General features: G+C 44.4%; 1 protein-coding gene across 1 annotated transcript in view; it reads left to right on the top strand.

Moving 5' to 3' along the window:
• The window catches only part of PRKCQ (protein kinase C theta), a 153,068-nt gene that overhangs the window by 81,011 nt on the left and 49,510 nt on the right, over positions 1-22,547 (top strand). Inside the window, exons 5-12 of the mRNA XM_031015017.3 lie at positions 643-805; positions 1,956-1,987; positions 2,085-2,170; positions 7,413-7,542; positions 13,085-13,194; positions 13,969-14,086; positions 15,640-15,800; positions 20,061-20,234. Coding sequence (XP_030870877.1) covers positions 643-805; positions 1,956-1,987; positions 2,085-2,170; positions 7,413-7,542; positions 13,085-13,194; positions 13,969-14,086; positions 15,640-15,800; positions 20,061-20,234 — 974 coding nt within the window. The remainder of the gene's footprint in view (positions 1-642; positions 806-1,955; positions 1,988-2,084; positions 2,171-7,412; positions 7,543-13,084; positions 13,195-13,968; positions 14,087-15,639; positions 15,801-20,060; positions 20,235-22,547) is intronic.

Raw genomic sequence — 22,547 nt, 5'->3', positions numbered from 1 at the left:
TATTAATTTTCTGGCCTTTTTCACATTGGTAAATATGGTTGGCAGCTGGTGTGTCTGATCACTGTGGACATCAGGAACCAGGACACAATGTCCCAAAGTTCCTTTCTCCTCACACAAAATCCTGGTCAGCTCCCCCTAGTCTACTCCAGCATGTCTCCAGCAACCTGCTATAAAGCATCCTGGCACCTCTAAAATGCTGTTCCCAAGATGCTGTCAGTAACCATGTGATTCTCTAGAATTACAGACAGGAAAGCCTTTGCCACTTCCTGCCTTTTCTGACTGAGTCATCATTGACGGTGACAAAGAGAGGTTGATAGATACCTTCAAAGTTCTAATCTCTGGTTTTGAAACTTGAAGAGGATATATCGCTCAGCCCAGTCAAAGAGGAGCGAAGGATTGAGCCAGCAATCCAACATTGTTTTCACCCTCTAACAATATGCCCTATGATGAATCTGTGTTGTAGAATTTGAGGAAAGATGCTTAGTGTGGTACCCACCATAATGAGTACCTGGAATGTTACAGCAGGTACTCAGAGCTGGTCCTCCTCTATCCCTTGCCCATCTCCCTCCCCTCCTGACCCAGCTTGGAATAGGAGTCGTCCTTTTGCAGAACTTCACTTTCTTCCCCTTTCTCTTCCTGTAGACACAAAGGACATGAATGAATTTGAGACGGAAGGCTTCTTTGCTTTGCATCAGCGCCGGGGTGCCATCAAGCAGGCAAAGGTCCACCACGTCAAGTGCCACGAGTTCACTGCCACCTTCTTCCCACAGCCCACATTTTGCTCTGTCTGCCACGAGTTTGTCTGGTACAGTAACTTGGCATCTCCCTTCAAGCTTCGGGTTATGCATTTTGTTGCATCTTCTTAATCCTCTACGCTGGCATGCTCCACCGTGGGGGGTGTGCTGGAGTAAGTGCTACTTCAGCGTTGTCAGGGACCTTGCCTGAGCTGAGAAGGTTCAAATGGTGTGATCCAATAAAAGAGGTGCATGATGAAGCCAGGTCTAGTCAGGAAAAATGCCCATGGGATTTTAGTTTCTGCCTCAATGGCGGGGGGCTATTGGGGGTAAGTGGGAAGGAACAGAAGTGAAAGGTATCTTTATTACAAACAGTTTTCCAGTTTTATAGTCAAAACTTCCCCCACCTAATGGCCCAACCCTGCTGGTGCTACTTTTTGCAGCAGGCAGCACTCTGCCATTGTAGCTAATGGTTTAAATGCTTATGAGGCTCTTGGGTATCTTAATAGCCATCAAACAGATCAGTTTAAACCTCAGTAACCACATAGCAAAGGCTATGACAGAGTGGAGACTTGAAATAACTCCTGTTTCTGGCTCTCAGCATCCTAGCCTATTAAGGGATACTCTTCCCTTTAGGCTACTGCAGAAACTGTTAAAGCACAGCTCCCGTGTAACCAGGGTATCCACATGCCAGATGGACTTCGCGGGTTTTCATCAACCTCCTTTCGTCTAATCACTTGAACCTCCTTTCTCTCTAATCATGGATGTCACTCAGGAATCGGTCCTGCATGTGAGACTTTTTTGGTTGCAAATATTCTCAGATGCTCAGAAAGAGGAAATAAAATGTTACAGATGTCTTTGTTCGTCTGTAGTGAGCTCAGTAAGGCCATGCATTTTTAAATCTAGCACAGGGAAACGTGCTATGAAGAGTCTGTGATGCATGCATTTTCATTCATGCATTTTAATCTCTATATGTTTGGAAAATACAAGGATGAAAAAGAAATCAGCTAGTTCTCATTTATTTAATTATCAAACTTTTTAAAAAGCAGCTTCAAATGAAAAACACTCTGTTAACACTCTTGGCAAATGATACAACAGGGCTGCTGATCAGAAACTGCTCTGTGATCTTAGGGGGTTATGAGATCTCATCCACCTCTTAAATGCTGTCGGTGATGATGTTGATGCCAACATTGAAATAAATCAGCGTGTGCTTTATTACAGGGGCCTGAACAAACAGGGCTACCAGTGCCGACGTAAGTAAGAGGGTTTTGGTTGTATTACCATCATTCTTTTTATTTAGTTATTCCTTAGGCTATGAAAATCTTAAGCTGTGATTTTTTTTCTTTTCAGAATGCAATGCAGCAATTCACAAGAAGTGTATTGATAAAGTTATAGCAAAGTGCACAGGATCAGCTATCAATAGCCGAGAAACCATGGTGAGTATTTACACTCCTCTTTGACGTGCAGTGGTTTTTATCAGAACGTTAAATGTTACAGCCCACGAATTCTTCAGAATAATGCCAGAACTTGAATCCTTCCATTTATCAGTGAACATCCATCTCCCCAAAACTCTTTCCTCTTCAATAATGATTCTTACTGAATTACCCACACCAGAGGATGAATTAGAAATTAGCCAGGCCTGGTGGCATAAGCCTGTAATCCCAGCTACTCCGGAGGTTGAGGCAGGAGAATCTCTTGAATTCGGGAGGTGGAGGTTGCAGTGAACCAGGACCATGCCACTGCACTCCAGTCTGGGCAACAGAGTGAGACTCCATCTCAAAAAGAAAAGAAAAAAAAAAAGAAATCTGCACTTGTACCTCCTAAATATACACAAATTATATACAGGAAGAATTTTCATTGCTCTACTTTTCCAGAAAAATGGCATAGAAAGTGGCCAGAAAGCATAGTTTAGATTAATTATATGAGAACCATCCTTGTGGCACCCCCCAGCTAGAAGTGACAGTAAAAGAGTAAATAAAGGCAAATGATGATAAGATACAGCAACATGGCATTTACAAGGTTAGAGATAATAACAGAGGCATAATTTTATGTTGAGAAGCAAATATTTCTTTGAGAAGCAAATATTTCTTTTAGAATAAACTTTGAGGTATAATCGGAAGACAAATTACATTTTACCTAATGGAGGGGGGAAACTGGGCTAGCACGTGGGCAGCATATCATTATGAATTTTACATTTTTAAAAATTTGTATGTATTTAGGAGGTACAAGTGCAGATTTCTTTTTTTCAATTTTTTTTTTTTTTTTTTTTTGAGATGGAATCTTACTCTGTCACCCAGGCTGGAGTGCAGTGGTGTGATCTTGGTTCACTGCAACCTCCACCTTCCAGGATCAAGAGATTCTCCTGCCTCAGCCTCCTGAGTAGCTGGGATTACGGGCATACGCCACCACGCCTAGCTAATTTTTGTATTTTTAGTAGAGATGGGGTTTCACCATGTTGGCCAGGCTGGTCTCAAACTCCTGACCTCAGGTGATTCACCTGTCTTGGCCTTCCAAAGTGCTGGGATTATAGGCATGAGCCACCACACCTGGCCTACAAGTGCAGATTTCTTCTATGACTATGTTACCTGCTGGGGAAGTCTGGGCTTCTAGTGAACCCACCATCCGAAGGGTGAATATTACACCCAATAGGTAATTTTCAATCCTCCCTCCCTCCCATCCTGCCATCTGTAGTCTCCAATGTCTATTACTCCACTCTGTAAGTCATTATGAAATCTTTTGACTTCCTTCTCCCACCGTTTCCTTCTTCATTCCACAAATCCTCACTGGGTATCTGATTCATGGAAGATACTGCGTTCTTCCAATGACAGCATAACACAAAACAGACATGGTCCTGCAAAGTTGGAGAAACAGATAATAAACAAACAGCTATGTATGGCTTCGATTTATATTAAGTGCTACAAAGATAGTGAACAAGGTGCAAGGATGGAGAGTAAGCAGGTGGCCTACTGAGACTCTGTGGTCCAGGAATCTCCCCAACGGAGGGAACATTGAAACTGACAGCTGAAGAGTGACAGAGCTGGTTAGGTGAAGAGCAGGAGGAAGGAAGCTCCTTACAGGCTGGAAGACCCTGCTGAGGGAGAGTCCAACATGTTCCAGGAACTGAAATGGGACCAGTGTGGTGAGAGCTGCAAGGGCTGCGGAGACTGGAAGCCCACACTGGGGAATGCACCAAGGCCTGGGTCATGCAGGGTTTCTTTGGAGCCTGGAAAAATGATTGTATTTTGTGCAACTTGTAGTAGAAAGCCCACTTTGGGATGCTGTAGTAGAAATAGTGCATTGAGATGTGAAAGTAAAACCAGAGGAGATGGAAGGAATCCCCCAAGCGGGGAGGTTGGTGGTTTATACCAGTGAGACGTCAGCAGAGGTGGAGCAAAGGGGCGGGTTCTCAGGTGATTTTGATGTTAGAAATGACTGGATTTGCCAAAAGATTAGATGAAAGAGGTGGATATAAGGATGATGCCGCAGGTTCTGGCTTCTGCCCGAGGCCGAGCGGTGTGGTAGATAACAGAGCCACAACGGAGTGAAGAAGACTGGAAGGAGAGACGAGTTTTTCCAGTTTGGACATGTTGAGTCGGAGATGTGGACATCCAAGTTGAAGCATCAAATAGACAATTTCACATGAGCTTGGAATTCCTCTGGGACAAGGGCCCAACCCTATAAATTTGACAGTGACCATCATATAGGTAGATTTTAAAGTTGCTGAAGAGATTGCCTAGTGAGGAAATAGAGAAAGTTCAGGAGTGACTACAAAGGAATCTAAAATGAGATGTTAGGTAGAAGATAAAGGATAGAGATAGACATTGAGAAACTGGGCTCAGAGACCGCTCCTCCTACACCCAGAGTCTATGAAGTTACAGAAACCAGAAGAAGAAGAGGTGGGTTGTGTTCTGTGCAGTTGAGGTGTTGAAATTGAAGCCCACGTTCAGATCTTCACAGGCTTAAATCAGGGGCATCTTGGAGGCATTAGTCTGATTGACCTGCATGAAGGGTGACTGAGGTGATGACATGAAAACAACCTGTAAGTTAATATTATGAAGAAGGTGAACCGTGAAGGAGATGATGGACAGAGAACAGTGGCTGGGAAATGAGACCCCAAGGATGGCAAGTGCTCCCGTGGCCAGGAAGAAATGGATAAAGCTGGAGAGACAGATAAACAAAACAGTCAAGTCTGTTGGCAGGAAGCGAAGAGGGCCCGAGCTCTGGTGGAGACTGGTCCCTGGAGCTTCCACAGTTTAACCAGAAGGGAGTAGGGCAAGACAGTTGTTGATGGGGATAGGTGTGGAGCTTTGGTGGTGGGCACACAAAGGCGATCCCCTTAGACTGCATGTGTCCCCCGTGGAGTCTGACGGCTGGAGGAAGGAAAAGAGAAAGCAACAAGTGCCTTCGAGGAAAAAGGAAGATCTATGAGATAATTATCTTAGAGAAAGCAAGGTGACTCGTGAAAAGCAGTCAGACTGTGGAGCAGAGCTGAAAGTCCATTTGAATTTGACGGAGTCAGCCTGCTCAGGAGTATGATTTTCTCCAACAAAGGGGCAGGTTCAGAGAAGGCGAAGTGGCTGGGTTTTTCCAGAGTAGAATTTCTCCTAACATTTAGAACCAGAAGGGGATAAACTTGTGCTAACCGGTGATTCTGCTAAGACTCAAAGAGGTTAAAGTAGTTTGTTCATGTTCGATCACCTGTACGTGGCAGAGCTGGTACTAAAATTAAGATCACAATCTCTCAGACCATGTTTTTGCTTGCTTAGATCAAATTTTCACCTCCCAGACTTCTTCCTTTACTTGATGCCTTCAGCTTTTCTAGAAAAAAACGCAAATCTCTGAATCACTGTTAACCTCAATGACTAACAAAGTTCCTGGTACAAAGTCTTGAGAAACTGTCAGCTACATAAATAAATGTCTGTGATATTATCTTCTCCCAGGATATTTTGATTTCTTGTTCACTCAAGGGGACATCATCTTTGGGATTCTTTTGTTCCTCTACCCCTGGAGCAGTATTGTCCGATAGAAATAAATAGAATGAGGGCTACATGTGTAATTTTACATTTCCAAGTAGCCCACATTAAATAAAGGAAAAAGAAATGGGTGAAATTAATTTTAATAATACATTTTATTTAATCCAATCTGTTCAAATATCATTTCAACAAAAAATCGACATTTGAAAATTCATATATCTTAAGTAATTTTATACAAAAGTCTTCAAACTCCAGGATGTATTATTTTACACGCCCAGCACATCTCAACTCTAACTCACCACCTTTCAAGTGTTTGCCAGCCCCATGTAGCTCATTGGTTTTCATACTGGAAAGCGTGTACATAGCGTCTTCATCAGCCATGGTGTCTTGAGCCGTTTGCCCCTGCATTCAAGATTCGAAGTGGTCCCCTTCCAGCCTGGACCTTGACCTATTAATTGTCCATATTTAAACTGTGGAATATAAGTGAGTCCTGAAAATTATTTTTTTCTTGGTTGAAAATGGCTATAGTAAGTGCTGAGCAATTTTTAATCGATTCTACACAGCCATTCTAAAGAACCAACGCTGACCAGTACCCCTGGCGGGAACATTAGATCTATTGCTGTGCTGATGAATAAGGCATCTTTGCTATGCACCTTCCCAAAGGAACTGTTGAATTAGAAACTTCTGCAGAGATTATAAACCTTTAGAAAATAAAGCATTTTATTCTGCACAAGAATATTGACATTCTTATCAGGAATCCAACTATCCAAGTGTTTTGTTGCTGTTCATGCAATAAGTTTGATTTAAACTCTGGAAAACTGTTTTTTAAAAAAATTCCATGTCGATCACTAGCATCCCTCTCCCACTCCCTTCTCCCTATCCCGATAAGCCTTCACATTTATTTTGAGACAGAAAAGAGAATGGCTGGCCTCTGATTCTGACTGCCAAGCTTATAGATATCCCAGCTCTAGAGCTGCGTGTCCTCGGCAAGTTTCTTACCTTCTCTGTGCTTCATTTCCTCGTCTGTCAAAGGAGGATACTAATAGAAGCGACTTCAAAAGGGGTATTCTGAGGATTACGTGAGATATCACCTATGTAATAGATGATGCGTGTGACGTATTTGTTAACCGCACCTGGCAGGAACTGCTCCCTCCTCTTGCCACCTCAGTTCATGAATAATAGGTGTGAAAATGCTTCTCACATTAGGCAGTAATACTGATAAACCCATAGAAATGTTTGCTTCAAAGAAGGCATTTTTTTTTTTTTTTTTTTTTTTTTACATCTTCCAAAGGTTAAAAGCACTAGTTCTGGACTGAAAGAGAAAAGGAAATATTTATAGTAAAACAGGAAGGGAATCTTCATCTATTTAATTGGGAGCACTGTTTCCTTAGTGCTTTTTTAAATAACCCTCATGCAGTCTTCCTGAGCTTTTAGCCTGTCTGTGTGAATGCCTCAGATTTCAGCTGTCTGCAAGGTTCTTGCTACATGCAGAAGGCAAGCATGCCCCCTCACGTACAGTTGCTGAGGCTGCCTGCCTTCTTCAGGCATGACTGTAGGGCTTGACAAGTGACAATGATGGTTTAAAATGCACACAATGCCAGTGTTTTCATTATGATCTCTGTTAGTTATGCTAAGGTATCTGCAAGAACATCCAAAGTTGGGGCCCCAGGAACACACACGATTTCACCTTCTGCCTTTCTTTCAGTTCCACAAGGAGAGATTCAAAATTGACATGCCACACAGATTTAAAGTCTACAATTACAAGAGCCCGACCTTCTGTGAACACTGTGGCACCCTGCTGTGGGGACTGGCACGGCAAGGGCTCAAGTGTGATGGTGAGTCCAGTGGGGGATGAGCATGGCCTGACGTGGACCCCCTAGGGGATGGAGCAAGGCTTTCTGGGGAACTGGAGGGAGGATGTAGGGGGTACAACTTCCACACCCAGCCCAGACAAGTCATGATCATAAGTATGGTCTTCTGGGGCAATAAGCCACTATGTTCCTTTCCTTGCACCCTGCAACACCCCCACCCACACATCCCAGAAAAGAGCACAACAGTTCAGGTTCAAGGTCAAACCCCTAGTTCCATCACCTTCTGCCGTACCATAGCCCTGGGGGAAATGAAGACAGTGTTTCTCCACTACTAGTTTTCTCAGTGGACTCTGGGCTGCCCCTTCCTAATCCCAACAGGTCTAGCTGTGTGGTACCCTAACCCTTCTCCTTTGCACCAGCCAGTAAGATTCTTCCTGTCATCTCATCAAGGAGCAAGCCCAGCACATTCATTTGGCTGACACATGGTCCTGCACAGAAATTCTGTAACATTAGCTTGAGCATCCATCCCTAAACCATTGCTGTGAACTCCAAGTGCCCAGTAAGAGGCTGGCCCAGTTGTGACCGCCACTGCCTGTTTTCTGGTCTTTCCTCCAAGGCCGGGATCGCAGCAGAGCCTAACCTGCCATTCATTATTGATGGAGTTTCTCAGACCTACCATCAAAAAAGGAAACAAGGCAAGGCTTTCTTGCTGTACAACTCCAAGTTGCTAAGGCGATAACGTTTAGAAGCTGAGATGCTGTTACACTAGGATTAAGGACTAGGGAAGAAAAAAAAAAAACCCTCAAGAACTGACAAGGCACTCTGCTTTCTGGTTGGGGAGAGACGTGGGCACAGCCCAGAGAATAGAGCCACAAAAGGAGAACACCTGTTGCATACAGACAGCTTCTGATTTTTTTCTTCTTCTTTTACTTTTTTTCTGAGACAGGGTCTCACTTTGTTGCCCAGACTGGAGACTGGCGTGCAGTGGCTCGATCACAGCTCACTGCAGCGTTGACTTCTTGGACTCAAGCAATCATCCCACCTCAGCCTCTCAAGTAGCTGGGACCACAGGCATGTGCTACCATGCCTGTTTTTGTTTTGTTTTGTTTTGTTTTGTTTTGTTTTAAGAGATATGGTCTTGCTATGTTGCCCAGGCTGGTCTCAAACTCCTGGGTTCAAGCGATCTTGTCTCCTCAGCCTCCAAAAGTGCTGGGATTACAGGAGTGAGTCACCATGCCTGGTGAGCACAGACCTTTTCTTATGATGAAGTATTAAATATATAAGCCACTTTATTTTTTCTTGGCAGCCCTATTTTGATCAGTGCTACAGACTAATGTATGTCCTTTCTTTTGAGTAATGGGGTACGTGATGGAAGGCGGCACAGCATCTTCTGCATTCTCCCCTTCTTCATCCCAATCCTGTTCACATGTCTGGTGGAACCCAGAGCGACCTCTCAGTGGAGGCAGGAGGGGTTAGGTTTTCAAATCATTACCTAAAGCAGACATCACAGGAGACCAACATTAGCCTCAAGAATCCGTTCCTGGCCCCAAAGGACACTGACACGCTTTTCTCTACACCCCTGTTCAAGAAGACATGGATAGGCAGGGTATTAAGAGTTCATTAGGAGTTCAGAGGCAAAACATAGTGTCCCGGCATCCTGCATCCTGACGGTATCCACAGAAACAGGAGAAATTCTCGCCTCTTGGTTCTCCTGTGATGGTCTCAGGTCGGGTTCTCTGTCCTGGGAGCCCGAGAATCCACTTGCAAGAAGAGCTGGTCCCAGCAGCGCCGCGGCACAGCTTAGAACTTCCCAGGGGTTCCTGGGCGTTATTTCACGGCTCTTCTGCCTGCTTTGTTTCATTTCTTTCCTCGAATACTCTTTCCTTTCCGCTCCATTCTGTTCCCCGCTCTCTCCTACCACCTTCATTTCAAGTGCTCCCCTCCCCTTTTTCTTTCATCCCCTCTCCTCTCCCTCCCCTGCCCTGGTTTGTTTTCCATTCTTGCTTCTGACACCCCCGGGTCCCTGCCCCTCCACTGTGCTCACCCCGCCTGCTCCGCTCACCCGGCCCGCTCCGCTCACCCCGCATGCCCCCGCGTCCTCCTCTCTCTACTCTTCTCGCTCTCTTCTCCAGCTCTCTTCCCTCCCTCTCTGCCTCCCTTTCATCCTGCCTCCTTACGAGCCGTCTTCTTAAGTAGGGCCTCCTTAGCCTTTTACCCTGCCTTCTCTCTCTCCCCACAATAATTCCCAAGAAAATAGTCATCCAAAGGGACTCTTTGCCCTCCAGGAAACTGAGTTACGGCCTGATAGGTTAGTAACAAAGACTTAGGACCTTGTCGTGGAGATGGTGGTGGCCTTTCTTCGCGGCCGTGCAAGTCACAGAGAAGCCTAGATGTGGCTACAGTTTTAAGGAGCAAAGTAAAACTCCATCCCTCTATGTTCAATCCTAGCTGACAGCCTCACTTGGTGTCATGGTGATGCATAAGGAAATGGAGCTGGGGCTACCGAAGTTGAAACCTAACACCTTCTAAATAGGGCGAATGTGAGTTACGCGAGTTATGCCGACAATGTGGAATTTGGAGCACAATCATGAAAAAAAAAATCCGTTCTATAGTAAAGATTTTAGGCCGGGCACGGTAACAGACCTGTAATCCCAGCACTTTGGGAGGGCAATGTGGAAGGATGGCTTGAGCCCAGGAGTTTGAGACCAGCCTGGGCAACAAAGTGAGACCCCCATCTCTACGAAAAATCAAAAAATTAGTCGGGTGTAGTGGTGTGCACGCCTGTGGTCTCCGCTACACAGGAGGCTGAGGCAGGAGGATGGCTTGAACCCAGGGGTTTGAGGCTGCAGTGAGCTATGATTGCACCACTGCACTCCAGCCTGGGCAACAGAGCAAGACCCTGTCTCAACAACAACAACACAGCAACAAAGATTTTAAATATGCAGAAAAGATTTTGCTTCAGGTGAATTTTTCTGGCTATATCTATGCCTATATACTCGGTCTAGTAATGGTTAATAGTTGACCGGGCGCGGTGGCTCACACCTGTAATCTCAGGACTTTAGGAGACCGACGTGGGCAGATCACTTGAGGTCAGAAGTTGGAGACCAGCCTGGCCAACATGGCGAAACCCTGTCTCTACCAAAAACAAAAATTAGCTGGGCGTGGTGGTGGGCGCCTGTAATCCCAGCTACTCAGGAGGCTGAGGCAGGAGAATCTCTTGAATCCAGGAGGCTGAGGTTGCAGTGAGCCAAAATCGTGCCACTGCACTCCAGCCTGGGTGACAGAGCGAGACTCCATGTCAAAAAAAAAAAAAAAGTAATAGTTATTTGCATAGAAAATTCTGCTTTATTTTATTATTGAGCTATTTGAAGAAGAGTGGACCAGTGAAAACTACAGGTGAGGATTGCTCAAATTTCACCTAAATATTTTAATATCTACATCTATGCAATAAATGATGAAGATGAAAAGGAAGTTGTATTTGTTGAGCACCTGCTCGATGCCAGTCATTGTGCTAAGCTTCTTTGCACACACATGTGCAAATCAGCAGATAAGATTAAGACTGCATGATGTCATAGCACCTGGTGCCTGCTTCTATTACAACACTCTCTACTCGCAGACTCTGTCAGCTGGAGTTTGGAAATCTTTATATCTGATTTTTCTGTGTTTTAATGGTGATGTTTCTTTTTTTTTTTTTTTTTTTTTTTTGAGACAGAGTCTCGCTCTGTCTCCCAGGCTGGAGTACAGTGGCACGATCTCAGCTCACTGCAACCTCTGCCTCCCAAGTTGAAGTGATTCTTCTGCCTCAGCCTCCTGAGTAGCTGGGATTACAGAGGTGCACCACCACACCCGGCTAATTTTTATTATTATTATTTTTAGTAGAGATGAGGTTTCACCATGTTGGCCAGGCTGCTCTCAAACTCCTGACCTCAGGTGATCTGCCCGCCTCGGCCTCCCAAAGTGCTGGGATTACAGGTGTGAGCCACCACGCCCGGCCTTTAATGGTGACGTTTCATTAGCAAAATTTGAATTTCTAAAACTAATAATTGTCTTTACACAGTCACATGGGCACACGCTCTCCAGTCCAAGAGGGATCTCTTGGTCACTGGCAATGGAAGTTAGATTTTATGCTACCGTTTTCAAGATTCATGAATCAGAATACTCACCCTGAGTTGTAGGATCCCCAAGCTAGAATCCTGTATAGATCATGAGTTCAGTGCTGGAGATCCTTAATCGGGAGCCCCCAGAGCGTTCATGACTTGCCCAAGGTCACACAGTGTCCACGCTGTGCAAGCTGCCACTAGCACCCCGTTCTCCACCCACCTGACAGGTGCTCAAGTATTTCCCTCTCCTCTTTCTTTTTCTTTAACATCTCATGTGACTTACAAAGATGACAGAAAACTTTGGTTCTTTTTCTTCGAGTTACCTTTTATAACAGGTTGTAGATGTCAATTTACGCCATCAGTTCATGCGTGCAAGAAATATCACTTTCTTTATGACTTTGAGATCCACTTAGTTAACATTCTCATCTAGTAATTCTTGGGGCCCTCTGCCCTTCCTATAATCACGCGAGGTTTTGAGGCGGCATGGGTACAGGGGCCTGGAAACTGGGGAATGTGCTCTAACACCTGGTTGCTGTTGGCGTCCTCACCTAAGCCCACACTGGTGAAGCCTGTGGCTTTCTGTTTCCACACCATGTGTAGAGTTTGTGATTTTTTTTTCAAAGCTGAGGCCCTCATGCCTGGTCCAGTCTTGCTAGGTGTGTTCTGCCGTGACCTCTCCTGGCATTGTTAGCCTCCTCCTACTCCATCCCTTCCCACATATACACTTCGGCTCCACCGTCTGATATCCATCTGCAGGCTGAGGCTGTCTCCTGGGCTTCAACCTAAAGGCTGGGGGAAGCTCTTCATGGCCCAGGTGGGAAAGGGGATGTTTTGGACCCAGACTGGAGTGGGCAGGAATATTCTTCTGATGCAGGGCAGGTGAGCCCCAAAGTGGGGCTTAGCCCAGGAGAGTTCTTGGCTTTGCCCAGGAAGAATTCAAGGGCCGGCTGTTGGTAGAAGAAAACAGCTTCATTGGCCAACGGTATTACAGTTCTGTTGGTGTTATAGCTCCATGACTGCTCCTGCAGAGCAGGGCTACCCCAGAGGCAGAGAGTAGCAGCTCAGGGCAGTGCTGCAGTCCTATTTATACCCACTTTTAACTACATGCAAATTAAGTTCCTGGAAAAAGGGTGGTAACGTCTGGGTGTTGCCATGGCAACAGTAAACTGACATGGTACGTAGGTGGGTGTCTTCTGAAAAGCAGCTTCTGCCCTGTCCCTGTTTTAGCTAGTCTTCAATTTGGTCTGGCGTCTGAACCCCAGCTCCAGAGTTGAGTCCCACCTCCTACCTCACTTCCCTTCCAGCACGAGGATCACTACCAGGGAGAGCCAGGGTCAACTTCCTCCCAGCCGTGGCACCTTAGGCTTTCCTCTGTATCCGCAAGGCTCTGTCTTACCTCCAGAGAGAGTTGCTTAGCACCAGGGGGTTCTTCCACTCTTGCTCACTATCTGCCTTCTTCCTTCCAGCATGTGGCATGAATGTGCATCACAGATGCCAGACAAAGGTGGCCAACCTTTGTGGCATAAACCAGAAGCTAATGGCTGAAGCGCTGGCCATGATTGAGAGCACTCAACAGGTAGGAGCATGTGCCGTGGACACGTTCCCGCCATGGCCGCTCAGCAAGGATGTCCATGCCCTTCTGCTGCTTCACCTGTGGCAGCCCTATGGGAAATGCCGGGATGTATTTCTGAGCACTGGCCTTGCCCTTGGCTTTCATATCCATGCCCACACCCCCTATCTTTGAGATATTTATTTAATGTGTTTGTATTATGCAGATCTTTATAAAATCTTAAATTCTTCATGGCATGAGCATTGCAGAAACAAATAAATTCATTAAAGTTATTGAAGATTCATTGACAGCTTTATGTGAATATATTTGGGTTATAGAATAGCCTGGGGGAAAACACTTATGTGCTAGCATCATCCCCAGAGTCCTCATGGAACACCGAGTCCAGGGCAAATTTGGCCTGCTGTTTACTGCCTTGGCATTAGCTGAATTCCTAGATCCAAGGGTAAACCCTCTTTAAGACTTGGCATTGCCTGTATCAGCTGTTTTCCCGTCCATTAACTACCTGTCCTTATTTGTGATGGAATGATGTAGACAGCATGAGAGAATCTTGTCAGCCCCAGAAAAGTGTGAAGGAGGCAAACGTGTTCTGCTAATGCATAAAATACAGTAGATAGACTCTCCCAGAATATGGGGTTCCAAAAGAAGGTTGAGGATAAGGAGAGCTTTGGTGACCCTATGCATTTAAAAATTTTAAATGGCCTTTGTCCCCATGGTTAGCAGGCTGAGCTGTTCCATCAATGGTGGGTGGGTGGGTGGTCTGACTCTCTGTTTGTCATCCAGGCTCGCTGCTTAAGAGATACTGAACAGATCTTCAGAGAAGGTCCGGTTGAAATTGGTCTCCCATGCTCCATCAAAAATGAAGCAAGGCCGCCATGTTTACCGACACCGGGAAAAAGAGGTAGCTGTCCTGACCAGCAGTCTAATCAAAGTCAGTCATTAATCTCAATTAACCCTAACCTGATGCCCTTGGATTTAAGTTATCAGCTTACCTGGTCTGATAGGTGATCCACCTCCAGCTACCAATTAAGAGGCTCCCACTTCTTAGAAAAGAAACTAAAACCTTTTACCTTTGTAAAAGGCAGGAGGTGGGGGTTAGAAAATGGGATAGGTCTGGAGGGAACAACCACAAATGTTTTCTTAGAGTTTCAGCATGTTACATTCTGTCAGTGTCAAATGGTTTCACAGAAATAAATCTGTCTTAAAATTTGATGGTGGGAAGGCCACAGAAGACATTCTTACTCCGCACCTTTGAGACTTAAATTTAAGGGTAGGAAAGAGAAGGACTCAAAGCCACTTTCATGACATTATAGCAGTTTTTCCAGCCTACTGTTTGAAAGCAGTTCATGAGTGGATATGACCCATGTTTCTGAGACCTGAGTCGTTTCAGCATATATTCTAAAATACTTCGTGTCCTTGGAAGAGTATGAAAGATAAACCTAGGGATTAAAAAATATAGAGACTATTGTAGGCAGGGGGAAATTCCTAAAAATTTCTCTTATGTTTTCTCTGACTTCAAATCAACTTAAAAATGTAAAAGAAAGGTTTGGGTTACATTTAGGAGGGGTTGCCAGGCAGTCAAGGAGACTATGTCTTAGCAATGATCAACATAGGCAGCATCTTTTTTTTTTTTCTTTTTTGAAGACAGAGTCTTGCTCTGTGGCCCAGGCTACAGTGCAGTGGCACAATCTCAGCTCACTGCAACCTCCGCCCTGTGGGTTCAAGGGATTCTCCTGCCTCAGCTTCCCGAGTACCTGGGACTACTTGCGCACACAACCACACCCAGCTAATTCTTTGTATTTTAGTAGAGATGGGGCTTCACCATGTCACCCAGGCTGGCCTCAAATGCCTGAGCTCAGGCAATCCGCCCACCTCGGCCTCCCGAAGTTGTCAGATTACATGTGTGAGCCACCATACCCGGCCAACGTAGGCAGCATCTTGACTTGAATTCTGGGATGAATGATGCAGTTCAGATCTTTAAAAATCTGCTAGATTTCATTTCCTCTCTCTCTCACGCTGTAAATTGTAGAAATTGATGCCACTGTGTTTGTGAGCCATGCAAACAATTGAAAATCATTTTTTTCCTAAAATTTGGTTAAAATCCCTAGATGTCCTTGATGTGGCATTATTAACAGTGCTTGTGTATTTTGCATATATGGTCTTTTACTGATTGGAATTTGTTTCTTAAGTTGAACTATTTCCCGGTCTAGTGAAGAAAGAGACATAGTCCACACTCCAAAATCCAAATGCCAGGCTCACAGACAGGAGGTGCTGCCCTCACAGACAGATGGAAAGGTATTAAAGCTGCCTGAACTGCAGGAAACCCTCTAAACACCCCCAATTACTATGATGGAGCCTCAGCATGGGAAGTAGAAGAGAAAGCATGTGCTCTCAGTAACTAGAATGACCTCCATTACTCCATGTTCATTTTTAACCACCAGCTTGCATTTTCAGAGCCTCAGGGCATTTCCTGGGAGTCTCCGTTGGATGAGGTGGATAAAATGTGCCATCTTCCAGAACCTGAACTGAACATAGAAAGACCATCTCTGCAGATTAAACTAAAAATTGAGGATTTTATCTTGCACAAAATGTTGGGGAAAGGAAGTTTTGGCAAGGTAAGCTAATGCAAGGGAGAATGCTATGGCCCAACTCCAGGAACTGATGAGCCAAGTTCCTGGTCAAAGAAATTAAACTCGTAGGGCCACTAGGATTGCATGTGAGTGTCAGAGACAGCTTTCCTGAGGGAGCACTGAATAAATAGGGACCCCGAGGACTCTAGGCCCATAGTAGCCTCAGCTTTCTGGAAACCTGTGTCTCCAAAGCTACTTTGCTTGGAGAGTGTACATCTCACACGCCTATGAGTTTGATGTCTTTGGGCACCAAAGAAATAGGAAGGTGCCTCAGCCACTTCCTGTTTCACACAGTGTTTGTGTTTGTTTCATTTTGTTTTCTCTTCTTTTGCTTCATTCTCAAGCCTGGAGTGTTGTTTTAGTTTGCATGTGATTTTTTTCTCTCTCTATTAAATATCTTCCAGCTTGTATAAGTTTCCTTGGGGTGTGATAGGGCTCGGCTCTGTGTCCCCACCCAAATCTCATGTTGAATTGTAATAATCCCCAGGTGTCATGGGAGGGACCCAGTGGAAGGTGATCGAATCATGGGGATGGGTTTTTCTGTGCTGTTCCCATGATAGTGAGTAAGTCTCATGAGATCTGATGATTTTATAAAAGGGAGTTTCCCTACACATGCCCTCTCGCCTGCCACCACGTAAGACGTCCCTTTGCTCTTCCTTTGTCTTCCACCATGATTGCGAGGCCTCCCCAGCTGTGTGGAACCGAGTCCATTAAACCTCTTTCCTTTATAAATTATCCAGTCTCGGGCATGTCTTTATTAGCAGTGTGATAACAGACTAATACAGGCTGCTATAACAAAATCTCACATACTGGCTGGCTTAAACAGCAGAAATTCATGTTCTCGCAGGTCTGGAGGATGGAAGTTCACCATCAAGGTGTTGTCTGGGTTGTTTCTTCCCAGGCCCCTCTCCTTGCTTTGCAATGGTCGCCCTCTCTCCATGCCTTCTTATCATCTTCCTCCTGTGCATGTCTGCATCCAAGTGTTCTCCTTTTTTGAGATGACGTCTCACTGTGTTGCCCAGGCTGGTCTTGACCTCCCGAACTCAAGTGATCCTCCTGTCTCAGCTCCCTAGTAGCTGGGATTACAGTTGTGCCACCACACTCTGCTTAAATTTTCTCTTCTTGTGAAAACACCAGTCATATTGGATTAGGACCTGCCTTAATAACCTCATTTAACCTTAATTACCTCTTTGAAGGTCCTGTCTCCAAATACAGTCACTTTCCAAGGTCCTGGGGATTGGAACTTCAGTATAGACACAATTCAGCCCATAAGAAAACTGTAGCTTGAGAGTCCTGGAAAAAAAATTGTGGAGAAAGTCCCTCCTCTAAATTCTTCCTGCCATACATGCAGGTGGGGGGTTGTCTCCATCACTCACAGATGACAAGGAGAGGAAGGAAAGAGGGAGAGGAGGAGCAAAAAAAGAAAGGGGGAGGTGAGAAGAAGGAAGAAGAGATAATTTAAGAAATTATTACCAACTACTGGTGACTGCAGAAAATTTTCAAGCTAGTGATTTAAGGAGGGATGATATGGAATATAGGCTTTTAGGTACTTTTTGATATTAAGGGTATCTCATGTATTAATGGGGCTCCTATTTGTTTTACACTCTTGGATGGGACTCGCAGGAAAATTTTAATCAGAGATGACTGTTCTATGAATCTGTGTAGCCAAAGGCAGCATTATACACCACACCTGCTCACCAGACTTTGGCAGGATGTCTTACCCAGTTTATTTAATATTAAACAAACTAAAATGCAACTGAGCGGTCACCACAGCTGAATAATATTGAGCTCCATTTTGGGTTTGGATTTAAACACTGATGCCTTGCCTTTCAGCAAAATCGACTCCGTCCAGCACATGGTAGCTGATATTCATGAATTCTTTTTGTTCATTTCCACAATAATATGAACCACAGTAGGCTCATTTGGTGCTAATCTGAGCGTAATAGGCAATTGTACAGCCAGTCTTCATTATAATTTAGCAGCAATTAATGTGCAATTATAACCTGTTACCAAAAATTGAAAGCACATTATATAGATGGAAATTGTCTTTTTGGCTTCTTAGTTTATGGCTGGTTTTAGGATGTTTTACCGAAAGAAGCAACTACTAAAAGAGGACTTTTAATTGTTAATGAAATGTTTATCTTTCTTTGTTCCCATGTGGATTTCCACATTTGAATAAGGTTAATAAGAAAGACGTTAAGTTAAACCTACAAGCCTTAGTCAGTATCCCAAGGTGCAGCTGGGAGCCCCAGGTTTCCCCCACTCCATGTCCAAAGCTGTCTACTTCTTTTCATCAGGACCCTGGGTCCCTATACACGGAGAGGAGAGGAGGGGGAGATATCAAAGCAAGATAGGATGGCTGTTTCTCTTTCTCACAACACTGAGAATACGCCAAAACTTGTCTTTTCTCTCTCTTCTGGCTTTATATGGAAAGTATGTTTCCTCACCAAGACCTCTATACCCTTGTTCTCAAACAACTTTTAAGCCTAAGAAAACAAATTGTGTGTTCTCTGGGGATGTGAGCATCATTCATTTGCCTGAATTCCCATCTAAGTTTCATCCCTTCCCTTCTATCAAGTCAGCTACCATCAAGCTACAAACCTGCACCATCGCTTTTAAACCTAGACACTTACATGATCAGGGCTGTTGTCACATCATTGACTTCGGCCTTTCCCAAAAGTCAATAACAAAAACAAATGACAAATGACTGAATTTTAGCAACTGTGATTCAGAGATCATTTTAGAGTCTACTTTCCCAGGTCTCATCTTACCTGACTTTCACAACAGTCCTGTAAGTTAGAGAATGCAGTAATTGGAAACTGAAGCCCAGAGGGGCTAATTCATCTGCCCACATTTCCACAGCTAATAAATGTCTGTGAAATAAAACTAGAGCTAGAATTTTCTGTATCCAAATGTCATGCCCTTACCATTGCCAACAGTGTGTTGCTGCATCATTTGCAAAAACTAAAATTGTTGAAACCCTCCATCATATGCCATCTGGTGTCCTTTGATATAAGAGCCACAAAATCAAGTGGGAAAAGTAAATTTTGGAGTTAAATCTTCCCTCGTAGCTCCAAGAATCTGAGCAAGTTTTTCTTTGAACTCAGTGTTTGTTGTTGATGTTAACTTCTGTCTTGCAGAGTGTGATGAGCTAAGAATTAAATTAGATAATACAATTAGGTCGTAAGTGGAAAGTAGGTAGCAGAGTGTATGACACACAGTAGCTCCTAAAATGTTTCATTCCCATTTTGGTGTCCTTTGATACGAGAGCCACGAAATCAAGTGGGAAAGTAAATTTCGGAGTTAAATCTTTCCCTAGTAGCTCGAAGAATCTGAGCAAGTTATCCTGTGAACCCAGTGTCAGTCACATTTTAGGGCCTACTACATGCCATACATTCTTCTATGAATAATTCATTGCTGTGTTGTCAGAGAAAATGGTGTTTACTTATTTTTTTTTTTTTTATTTTGAGACACAGTCTCACTCTGACGCCCAGGCTGGAGTGCGGTGGCGTGATCTCAGTTCACCACAACCTCCGCCTCCCAGGTTCAAGCGATTCCCCCACCTCAGCCTCCCGAGTAGCAGGGACTACGGGCACCCACCACCATGCCTGGCTAATTTTTGTTTTTTGTTTTTTTTTTTTTAGTCGAGACGGGGTTTCACCATGTTGGCCAGGCTGGTCTCGAACCCCTAACCTCAGATGATCTGCCTGCCTTGACCTCCCAAAGTGCTGGGATTACAGGCTTGAGCCACCGCACCAGGCCGGTGTTTATCTTTTAAGTACACAAGGAGAACTATATCCCTCCATTCTTCTTTTGGCCTGGAAAAACTGGGTAAAACGTAAAGCTAGGATTTATGTGCACTTGCAGTGATGTTTCGAGTACAATTTCTCCTCTCCACACTCAACTCTTCTTTCTTCACTGTGCACTTTATCTCTCTGGATTTTTATTGTACCTTCACTCAGATCCCTGAGCAGGCAGGGCACACTTTTAAAAATCCATTCAATTGCTTAATAATTTTGTGAAACCCTTGGAAAGAGTACAAAGATAGTATGAAACAGTGATGTCATGTCCGAAACCAGAGAAGTGCTCCATTTTGTCTCAGGAATGGCCTATGCGGGATGGATGGGGGTTGGAGAAGGAACCCCTTTTCCCACCCAACACAGGTGTCTCTCAGGACTCTGTCTCTTTTTTAAGAAATGGGAATCCAAATTCTAAAATAAAGTTACTTCTTCCCTTTCCTTCTAGGTCTTCCTGGCAGAATTCAAGAAAACCAATCAATTTTTCGCAATAAAGGCCTTAAAGAAAGATGTGGTCTTGATGGACGATGATGTTGAGTGCACGATGGTAGAGAAGAGAGTTCTTTCCTTGGCCTGGGAGCATCCGTTTCTGACGCACATGTTTTGTACATTCCAGACCAAGGTATAGCTTCTGCTCCGACAACCCTACCTCCCCTCTAACCTGTCTCAGCGTGATACCTTCAATGGCACCCTCATTAGGAGACACGAGTCATTGCCTCCATAATTTATCTTACATTTCGGTGTACCTGCCATCCATCCAAACATCCCTTCTACACACCATGGAAGTATTACTTAGAATGTTTTAGTGTCATCGATTGGGAAAGATCTTTACTTCTAGATTTGTTTGTCTGTTTTCCTGTTTTTTAGAATTTGGTTTCATTTAGCATAACAACCAGGCTTCTCAGCAGTCCGTGACTTAGGGGAAAATGTGACAAGTGTTTGTTCATCTACCCTGCATGTATTGGAAGAGATAAAAGTTGGAAAATAGATCAAAACACATGTACACTATTATTTTTCTCTTCAAGCCTGGCAGAAAAAGCAGCCTTGGAGTGGGCTCATCAGTGAGCAAGCCCCTGAGCTGGGAGGTGGAGGTTGGATGCGTCTGCATTCCCACTCGGCGTTGGGACCCTTTCCTTATGCTGAATTTGCCAGAAGGCTGTGCCGTTCTGGGAGGACTTGCATCCTGGTCTCCTTTTTCCTTAAAAAAAAACAAAAATTATCCTTTTCTTTCCTGACTCAAAATTATTCAGGATCATTGTAGAAAATTTTTATAAACTCAAAGAAGAAAATCACTTATAATTCCACCACTTAAGATATACTCACCATTAATACTTTGAAGTTTCTCCTTCTATAGATTCTCTCTGCAGTGGACTTTTAAAAACAAAAATAGCAACCCACTGTAAATACCTACTGCACTGTACTCTGCATTTGTTACACTCTATTTTGAACATTTTCTTACTTCTTTGGATATTCTACAACGTGATTTAACTGGAACATCTCTAATTTTTTGTTCTGATTTAAATAACACTAAAATGAACATCCTCGAAGATTAGTTTTCATGCACATGCATTATGATTCTTCTTACCTGGTTTGTCTCCTCTGTGCCACCCCATCCCGGCTGTCCACCACCTGCACTAATTAGCAGCCCCAAGTGGGACCATATGACTAAGGGCCAAAGAACACAAGGGGTGGAGGCTTTTCCATTTTCTGTTTTCTTTCTTTTTGGTTTTGTTTGTTTGTTTGTTTTGAGATGGAGTCTCACTCTGTTGCCCAGGCTGGAGTGCAATGGTGTGATCTCAGCTCACTGCAACCTCCGCCTCCCAGGTTCAAGTGATTCTCCTGCCTCAGCCTCCTGAGTAGCTGGGATTACAGGTGTGCACCACCACACTCAGCTAATTTTTGTATTTTTAGTAGAGACAGGGTTTCACCATGTTGGCCAGGCTGGTCTCAAACTCCTGACCTCAGGTGATCCACCCCCCTCAGCCTCCCAAAGTGCTAGGATTACAGGCGTGAGCCAACACGCCCAGCCCTTTTCCCATTTTCTATCTCAAGCCATGATGACTGGAGAGTGAATGAGGGAAAACTTCTAAGGAGACTTGAGCCATGGGAAGAATTAATGAGGAACCAGGGAATGAATGAGGAAAGTGGATGGCAACTGGGGCATCCATCACCACCTCTGCAGTTCCCAGTAGATGCTCAGCATATGTGCAATAACCAAATCAATGAATAAATGCACTTACCTAAGATAAAGAGAAGCCAGACCATGGCAAAGCACTTACTGAGCATATGCTGTGCTCAAAGCACTGTGGAGGATACAGAAGTATAGAATACAGCTCCCGACCTTGAGAACTTCACACCCTAATAAGAGTCAAGGCTGCATTTCTAACAGTATGAGTAATATTAGATCAGAAAGCAGACACAAAGTACCAGAGCTGAGAGAAACTAGAAATAGGAATTTGAATGGGCAGAAAGGGCCTTGGGCATGAAAGTTGTGGCTGCAGGAGAGGAAGTAGAAAACAGTGAGGTGTCCTGGTCAGCTATTTAGGCGAATGCAGGCTCACTTCCTGCTGCAGGGAGCAGGCTGGAACTTCCCATGATGAAGGCTAGAGAGATTTTGTACTAGAAACTCCCTCCTGGAGATGATAAATACCCATTGGCCTGGGAGGGTGAAGGTATGTCACCTGCAGGCAAAGGGACAAACTCTGCCACCCTCTCCATGCTGTTGGGAGGGTGAAGGTATGTCACCTGCAGGCAAAGAGACAAACTCTGCCACCCTCTCTGTACTGTTGTCTAGATTTTCTGCACACACTGGGGCTCCCTGTAATCTTTTCCCTTTGCAGTATTTTGAGGCTTGTAGCAAACTGCTAAATACACTTTTTCTTTTTTGCCATAAATAAAGATTTTTACTGTAAAGGTTTCATAATAGCGAAAAATT

Source organism: Gorilla gorilla, chromosome 8 (genome assembly GCF_029281585.2).
Source record: "Gorilla gorilla gorilla isolate KB3781 chromosome 8, NHGRI_mGorGor1-v2.1_pri, whole genome shotgun sequence".
Classification (NCBI taxonomy): domain Eukaryota; kingdom Metazoa; phylum Chordata; class Mammalia; order Primates; family Hominidae; genus Gorilla; species Gorilla gorilla.
Note: the sequence above shows the minus strand (reverse complement) of the source record. Positions and strands in the feature narration are given on the sequence as shown.